The following is an 8981-nucleotide window of genomic DNA, read 5'->3' as shown; positions in this document are numbered from 1 at the left end:
GAGAGAGAGAGAGAGAGAGAGAGAGAGAGAGAGAGAGCAGCTTTAAAGTCCTGGAGGAGTCTCCAGAGATAAGAGAAAAAAAAAAGGTTCAACGAGCGGAGGACTAAGTAACGATGCCGGTGGAATCAGATCCTAGGTGCGGCTCAGAAGAGCTTTAGAGACTGGCCGCAATTGTCGTTCTTCGTTCTCTTAGATAAAAGTGCAATTAAATTAGCCGGCCGTAATGGCTCCACCAGCGGAACTTATCGTGGCCGTCCATATCGCGGCAGCGCCGCTACGTGTCGTTTCGCATTCCGCCGACGCCCGAAATGACGGAGGGGCCGACACGAGCCGCCTGTACAGTTAATTTCGCCAACTTTTTCGCCAACTTCGCCCGACCATTTTCCGCCTCGCGAACCGTCCGCCCGGTACCTGGCAACGCTTCGAGATCCTCGCCACTTCGACATGGCCGGGAACAAGTTTCGAGTTCGCACAAGTTCGTCGCCTACTGTATTATCGAGTTGTAGCCTCTACTCTTACTTGGCGCGAGCGTCCCGCGCGAACGGTAATTTTCCGGCTAAAAAGAAGGGGAATTTCTAACGACCGCCGGGGCGCGGGATCATCTGGGATGATCTTCGTCGACGTGGACGCGTTCGAGCCATTCTGATTTATTCAAAAGCCCCGGTGTACACGGAAATATATATTCCGGGGGCGCACTCGGACGATATTCGCGACTTGTGGATTTGCGTCGTTCGCATTAACGGCGATAAACGTTGCGAATTTCCTTTTTTTTCTTCCGCGGACTCTCGCGATTAGAGTTCAAACATGTCGCGCTCTCGCTGCGAACACACCGATCGATCGGCACGAAACGCATATTTCCGACTTTCTTGTAAATATTGAATTTATTTGAGTATTTGCATGGCGCGCGCGTTACTATGCGTTACCTATGTGCGTCGAGAGTTATTAATCCGAAAACAGGTTTATTCCTAATAAACAGAAAAAGAAGAAAAGACATTTGCTCCACTTTGATCCCGGATTTCATTTAAACTCGCGGAAGGCGTAAAGAACACTTCGCGTAACAACGATGCAAAAAAGAAAAGAAGGAAGAAAGAGAGAGAGAAAAGGAGAAATAATTCGTGGTGGCAACAACAGAAACACACACTCACGTCGTTCTCGTTTTTCTTGTAAAGCTTTATCGTCCTTATGTGAAAATTGGCGAGTTCCTCCTCTTTTAAAACGGAAACGCCGATCCCGCCGTATTCCTCGTCTTTGTCTTTGCTCGCCGGCCAGTACTGCACACACATCACCTGCAAAGAAGAGAAAAAGAGAGTGTGTGAATGCGAGTCACAGTTGAAAAGCGACGGAGCGACGTATAAATCAAGTATTTATACGGCGGACTTTAAGCTTAAAGCTGACGCTAAGACTCGTGGTCATCGTCATCACGCTCGCTCGTGCGCGGTAGATACCGCTTTTTGTGCGGCACTGTAACTAGAACCGACTATTTTTCGAGTTTTCTTTCCCGTTGATTTTCTTTTCCCTTTCGCGTTTCGCTCACGCAGACTGTTTGGCGATGCAAAACTCCTGTGTGCGTGTCGATTAGATCAAACTGAACAACAGATTCCTCTACCACGTTACGAAAACTTGTGTGAAATGGAGTTATTAATCAAAGAAAATTTGCAAATAATCAATTGTTCGCCAATTTTTCTTAAATAACTTGAAAACCTGCGTGTTTTTTTTTTCAAAATATTACAACTGAAATATGTCATTAAAAAGCGAAATCTGCTGTGTTGCTGGCAAATTTGTCATGTTCCTCAGCAGGATAAACTTTACCTGTCGGTCTATTCCAGCATTATTAGAAACACTACAAAATCGACAAGAATTATATGAAAAAAGATCTGTGATAAATATTGTCCGTACAGAGGAATATTTTGTTCAGTTTGATCTGATTTATTCATACACGAGAGTTTTTACATGTTTCGCAAGACACCTCTGATATGTTTTCCGCAAAGAAATCCCCTTCTTGCGGCATGACTTTTTACCTTGATGAAGTCGAAAGTTTTCGTGAGCATAACGATGCAGGAAGCTTGCTCTTGCCAGACCATCCGCCAGAATTCCGTCACTGTATTCTCCATAGGTCCCTGAGTGACAATGTAAGCGTTCGGCTTCAATATACTCTGAAATGCAGCATTGATATCGACCTGTAATTGTATGCCTCGCTGCACCATTAATATTCGCCTAAGTCTACCGTGCGAACGGAATAAGCGGCTTGCGATCGCGCGCCGCGCCGTGACGCGAAGCGAGAGACGCGAATTCCGTTTGCAGGGACGTGCGTCCCGCCGATTTTGGCCTTTCCGCGTCTACAAATCCGTCCATAATTACGTTATATCACGGATATCGCGTTATATCGTTAGATCGTGGCGCGTTATTTCGAACGCGCTTCATTTGCCAAAGGCCTTCGCGCATGCAATACTTTTTTCTTGCCGGCCACTCGATGATGATATACTCACATCTACATAGGAGGCATTAACGTAATCGGAATCGGGCTCGCCTTCTATCGTCTCCAACACTACCCTATTATAGTCATCTAGAAAGAGCAGAGCAGAGAGAGGCATGGTTTTAGTACATGGTAGAACCTTTTCCGCCTATATATCGCGCACTGGAAATAGATCCTCGTTAACAAAGGCTCTCGCGATCTTGCAGCCGTCTTGCAGCCGTCTTGATTTATCTCCACCGTCGCGAGAAAGTTAATTAATGAACAATCAAGGACCGTCGCGCGAGCGATCCAGTTATCGCGACGTTAGAAATGATTGGTTGATATAAAAGAACTTTTCAATTTCTTTTTTCCCTTTTTTGACAAGCATCTTTAATTAACGATCGTTCGGCGACGAGCACGCGACTATTTTGCAACTGTGTGCGTCCGCTCGCGAATAATTACAGATAGAGTAGGCGTTCGTTACGCGGCTGTTCATCGTTTTCGAATCGGCGTTTTATGTCATCGCGCGCGTAAACCGCGCGTGTCGCAATCAGCGCGATTCTCTTCCGTGAGGAAGAAAAAGGGACGTTCGCGGTGATATAATGAGAAGCTCGCGATCGGCGACTACCTACATGGAATACACTTTGGATTCTGGTTCTTCTCCTTGTTCGCGGGCTTCGTGGCGTGTCGGCATGAATGCGTCTCCACCTTCGTCGCCGTCTGTAAGACATAAGAAATGCGTGAGATCGAAATCGCAATACGGAAATTCTAGAGATTTGCAAAACGGGTTGTTGAGCAATTCGGTGACCTGATTATTCATCGTGAACACGAATGCGCGCACGGAGAAAATTGTCACGGCTGCTGCAGTCATATTATCTTCAGTTCACAAAGAAAATTTATGTGAATTCCAGTTAAATAGATATTGCGTTAAAAATTGCTGTTGTTATGTCTGAGAGTTCCTCTCAAACACGTATGAACGTTCAAGTTAAGATTTTAGTCCTAATTCTGACTTGAACATTGTAACATCTGTGTATTTTGAAGGATCAACGTGTGTGTTTAATACATATGGAAATCGAAGTCCTACTTAGTTCCTCTAAATCGCAAAAGAAACGCACAAAATGCTACTTATAAGTTTTATAGAGGATCTTTCGCACTGGTTAAAAACTATGTGAAAATTTATTTGTGGGGTACAAAGTTTATTCGCAAAAGTAAACTCTATTTTACAGAAACCTACTTTATACACAAATAAATTCTCAAGTATTTTTTCTCAGTGCATTTAATCTACTTTGCTGAGAAGTTCTCTAACCTACGAATAGTATTTTGTGCTTGTGGAATCAAAAGATTGTAAGAAAGTTGATATAGGTTTTAGAATATCAATGGCATTAAATAGAATATTTAAGTCGAAAGTAGTGTCAATGTTTCGATTCGGGCGGACAGTAAAGAAAAGATCAATATATATCATTCCTAGACGCTACCATAATTTCTACGTCTCTTTGGTACGCGTGGGCGGAAAATAATGTGAATGTTTTTATTATAACAACTAGGCTAAGTGATTTCCCTAATGTTTCCTCCGTGCGATTAATTACGCTTCACGTCGACTGTAATCATTCATCGATCGGTAATGCAATTTAATGACTGTAATTGCTCACAACCGAAAGAGTTAATTGCGGGCATTACGTCATTAGACTGCCATTTATCATCGGTATTTTTAGCATCGGAATTCGTACACTGAGGGAAAAATTATCTTAAAATCAAGAAATATTTTTTTTATGGGTGCCATTAACATATTTAGATTTAACTTAAATCTAAATTCTCTTTATTTAAATCAAATATTGTTTACCTAATTTAAGTAAACAATATTTCGTTTAAATAAAGAGAATTTAGATTTAAATAAATATGTTAATGGGACTCATATTTGTTGATTTTAAGAATTTAATTATATAATATTTGTTGATTTAAGAAGTTAATTTTTCCTTCAGTGCAGCAGTGGTTCATACGTCGGCAGCATGAAGTAATTGCGATTAAATCGGAGTGACGATTAAAAGAGAAAAGGAGCGATGCATCTCTGCAGGCAGATGAATGCGGCTTTGTCGAAGTTTTTAAATATGGATTTCCTTGCACCTTAAGGACTTATTTCTGCGATAAAGTCGACGACTAATTATGCAGGATAAAACTCCGCTTATAAGAGCCGGGAGTAAAAATCTTACCGCTCGATGCGCGAAAACTTTCGCGAAATAACCGTATCGAAAGAAAGTTCCGTCGATAGCGCGGAACTTGAGTTTCTTCGCGATTAAATGCATATAAATACCCGAGTTAAAATTTGGATCCTACATTCGACCTTAATATTCCATTTAACGTCTTTGAGAATCTATATCAGCCTCTTTTGATTTCATTTAACTTGCTAACTTAGCCGAGGGATGCTCTTCAGAACCTGCAAGTGGCATTTTGTGCATTTTCTGTCATTCAGAAGCGCTAAGTAGGATTTCAGCTTTCACATATAGACGTACACAGACGTACACTAATTTTTTCGAATGTTGGAAAATTCAGGTCGATGGCAAGGCTAAAATTTCGACTGGAGTAAACCCACGATAGTTCTTACATTGAAAAGGAGATATTTGAAAATTAATTAATTTGTGAGGGCTATCAAGTTTATTCTTCACAGAGATAAGCTTTATTTCGTAGAAATAAGCTTTATATCCTTTAAATAAATTTTCCTTTAAATAAATTTCCAAGTATTTTTTTCAAGTATTATTTTCAAGTATTATTTTCAAATATTATTTTCAAGCACTCCCGCGTTCGCGTGGATCTATTTTTGGCGCGCTTAGGGACGCGCGCGCCACACGATACACACGCGTGTGTAAAAGCATATGCGAAAGTCGTCACTTAGTTTAGTTTGGCAGTAGTAATCCGCAGCGTCTGAGATTCGGCAAATGAGAAAAGTTACGCGACAACTGCGTCCTGAGCACGTGCCGCGTTATTTGGCTCGTTTTCGCGGATGTTTCTGCAGACGTGTTGTCGCCTCGGCAAAACACGAATCGCGCGAACTATCTATTGCTATCGATTCTGATTGCGTCGCAGGGATTTTCGCCCATGTCGAGAGAGAAGCTTCGGTTATAACAACTGTTATCATTAGAGAGCCGCTGCCTGGCCGACATTTAATTCGTCCGCGGCTCACGTAAACGCGCGTCACTACTACGCGACCGAAAGTTTTTCACATTTCACCAGCGTGCCGTTCATGAATACGTATGGCGCTTTATTCACTGATATTTGTCGAACATCGGCTACTTTCATTTCCGATAATACCGGGCGGCTTTAATTTAAAAATCACGCCGGGATGATTCTCGCGTCGCTGCACCGGCCGGATTAAAATTCAACAGCGATCGTTCGCCGCTGTGTGCTCGCTCCCTTTATTTTCGCTGGTCTTTCCTCTCTCTCTCTCTCTCTTTCTCTTCTCGTCGTTATCCGTAGACAGTTTGCTAGATTTTTCCTATCGAGTGCCCGCTTGTCGGGAAAATATGGCGTCCCTCTTCGGCGAGACGCCGACGAGAATCTCCCGGGGGACTCGGGAGCGCCGAAAATGGTCAGGGTATAAAAGGGACGGGATTTCTCTCGTGAGTATCCTCCGCGATTACGGGCATTAGAAAGAGCCGGTGTCGCGAGGACATCGGATACCCGCGGGATAATCCGCCAGCGTATAAACTGCACTCGAAGCCCGGCGCCGTTGTGCATACTGTACGAGCAGGGTTAAGAGCTTTCTCGTGTCGATGGTGGATGTGTCCGGAAAAAAAACCGTTCTCGCCGTGTTTAGGAAGCGCTTGTCGCGCGGATTTTTCGGCGGCCTCGCAGTTGTCTTTTCACGAAGAAGAGACGCGCGAGATTAACTTCCTCGATGTTACGGGAGATTAAAGCTCCCGGAAACGACGTTGAACGACGTCCGAACTGATTAGCGAAGTCGCTGTTGGATTTTTTTGCGCAAACAGAGTGCATACAGAGAGAGGAAGAGAGCTTTTTGCGCGCCTAGAAGTGCACGTTATCCGTAAATACGGCTCGTCGACGCGGGTAAATTAGGCATGCAGTAGCGAGGATTGTCAGTGGAAAAAGCAGCGGACGCTCGGCGGTGCGGTTTTGCATAAACGTATTAGACGAGCACGCCGGGAACACGTCGTGACGCGTAGTTCATCGAAATGACATCTCCGCTCGGCGTATGTACGCGCATCGCCTCGTTTTATGAAAATATGAAAATCATAGAGCACCAGCGGGGCAGTCCGATCGATTGGCACAGCTGGCGCTTTTTGAAACGGCGCGTGCACGGCGGACAAATGTTTCCTTCGTGTAACAAAGGATGTAGATCGATTTTACTCTTCGATGTCGAGAGCGACGCGAGAGAGAACATATCAGGTGAAATATGTAAATATCAGTCGCGGACCTCGTCTGTTTCTTCCGGCTAGGCGTAGAGTAAAAATGCGCCGAGTCTGTCGGGCTACAAAAAGAGGAAGACAGAAATCAGACCGGATGGATGTCTCTGAGGCGTTGCAGTAGAGAATTCAATTGCGTCTTATCACCCGCGCGGAGCTCTTTTATTTCCCTCGCGCTGCGTGCCACTTGCATAGTAAGGGTAACAGCAGCTCGGAATGGGAGTACTCTGAGAGAATTTCACAATCTTCACAGTAGTACCTCACGAAGGTATGCGCTCGGCTTCGAAATTTCTTATTACGCGAAAAAATCTCTCTTATTTTAATTGTCAGATATTGTCCCGAAAACAGTACAGCTTGTTATCGTATCGCGGATTTTTTTTTGGGCCACTTTTTTCAGGAACTTTCGCGCTCAGCTTCGAGATTCTTGATTATGCGAAAGAAAATTTCTCTTTGATTATAGACAGATATTTTCTCGGAGCTTAATCATAGTCAGTTTCGAAAGTTACAGCTTATTATCTTATCATACAATTTTTTCCCGCCAATTTTTCGAAGAACATTGCTTTGAGATTTCTAATTGTGCGAAAAAATCCTTCTCATTTTAATTACAGATATATATTGTAAAAAAAGATTTGGTTGAATTAACCAAATATCTGATCGAATATGAACGATCCAGAAATTCCGATTAAAGTAATCCGAATTCTGTTTAAGTTAACAAGATTTTTTGTAAACTAACTAAACATGTCTAATTATTTAACTCGAGAGTAAAAGATATATCTGGAATTTCTGGATCGTTCATATTCGACCAGATATTTAGTTAATTCAATCAAATCTTTTTTTTCTATGTGTGAATGTATCATAGCTTATTATCTTGTTATATATATCTTTCGAGCCAACTTCTGAGAAGAAACATTTGTCCGTTGAAATGTACGAATAGTTGTGTACAATCTCTCAAAGAGTCTTGGTCGAGTACGAAATCGAAGTTCTGATTGCATTGTGTTCGAAGCGAGGGACTCGGATGTTACCAGGTATCAATGCCGTGTTATCGCGAGACAAGAAAATCGTCGACATTCTCACGGTAATGCGGTTTAGATGCGTCAGTTCGACTATCTCGTCGAATCAAGCAACGGTGTGTTCGCGAGAATTGCCGAGGCGTAGCATATCTTCGCGCACCGCGGAATTCGCGTCTCGAAACGGCCATCTAATGAGAAACCGATATCACGCCGAGTTCTCGATTTCTCGATCTATTCCTGAGAGGGTCGCTTTGTCTCTTGGCTGTCTGCCTATCCACCGAGCGCGTCGTAATATCCGCAAGTATGCCTACGTGCAGCACGTACGTACATAGAGGCGGCTACGTCACGTACTTCCGATGTATGTACCTATCAGCGTAGTAACAAGCAAATAGACTTATCCTGTCATCTAACAAAACAATATCGATCGGTGTTTGCCTTCGATTTCAGAAGTATTAGAAAATATTTGCGGTACGCTCAGTAGGTCGGGAAATTGCGCCATTTTTTCAATCCACACCCAACACGAAGAGGTCTCATTTACTGGGTCGTGCGAGTATCATAAATAACACACCGACGAAGATTGAAAATATTTATTTTTCCCCGTACTCTCGCGGAAAGAGCTGATAAGCCGTTCTACTGGCCGAGAATACGCGCTGTTGTATTAATAACGAATTAATATACACTATATCAGATTAGGCTTCATTGTAAAATATTGAGAAAAATAGAAAGAGGGGAGAGAGAGAGAGAGAGAGAGAGAGAGAGAGAGAAGGGGAGAAAGAGAACGCGAGTTATTTATGATTCGACTCAATAAACACAATTGCGCGATTGAGCGCTTTCGCACGCGCGAGCAGTTTTCCAATTATAAGGTTTAATGGATTATTACTAATTTTTGATTACTAACGATCGATAGCATGTTGAAACGAAGAACGCTCGTAAAAGTTACCGAAGCGAAAAAAGCGAATCCGTCGGGACAGAGAGACAGAGAGATAGAAAGATAGAAAGATAGAGAAATAGAGAGAGAGATAGAAATAGTGTGAGAGAGAGAGAGAGAGAGAGAGAGAGAGAGAGAGAGAGAGAGAGAGAGAGAGAGGGGGGGGGGGGGGGAGG

At 43.1% G+C, this 8981-nt stretch overlaps 2 protein-coding genes across 6 annotated transcripts in view; one reads left to right on the top strand and one right to left on the bottom strand.

Moving 5' to 3' along the window:
- Positions 1-8981, bottom strand: part of LOC116850826 (receptor-type tyrosine-protein phosphatase kappa) — a 100505-nt gene that overhangs the window by 5501 nt on the left and 86023 nt on the right. For all 5 annotated transcript variants that reach the window (XM_032829533.1, XM_032829530.1, XM_032829531.1 and 2 more), the window contains 4 exons: positions 3085-3172; positions 2487-2563; positions 2019-2153; positions 1146-1286 (listed from right to left, as the gene is read on the bottom strand). In XM_032829533.1, the coding sequence (XP_032685424.1) occupies positions 1146-1286; positions 2019-2153; positions 2487-2563; positions 3085-3172 (441 nt within the window). The remainder of the gene's footprint in view (positions 1-1145; positions 1287-2018; positions 2154-2486; positions 2564-3084; positions 3173-8981) is intronic.
- LOC116850827 overlaps positions 1-8981 on the top strand; it is a 100291-nt gene that overhangs the window by 16216 nt on the left and 75094 nt on the right. The gene's annotated exons all lie outside the window — the stretch shown is intronic.

Source organism: Odontomachus brunneus, unplaced genomic scaffold (assembly GCF_010583005.1).
Source record: "Odontomachus brunneus isolate Ranch 3 - 2012 unplaced genomic scaffold, Obru_v1 Obru_scaffold_157, whole genome shotgun sequence".
In the NCBI taxonomy this organism is placed as follows: domain Eukaryota; kingdom Metazoa; phylum Arthropoda; class Insecta; order Hymenoptera; family Formicidae; genus Odontomachus; species Odontomachus brunneus.
This window is presented reverse-complemented; position numbering and strand designations above follow the sequence as displayed.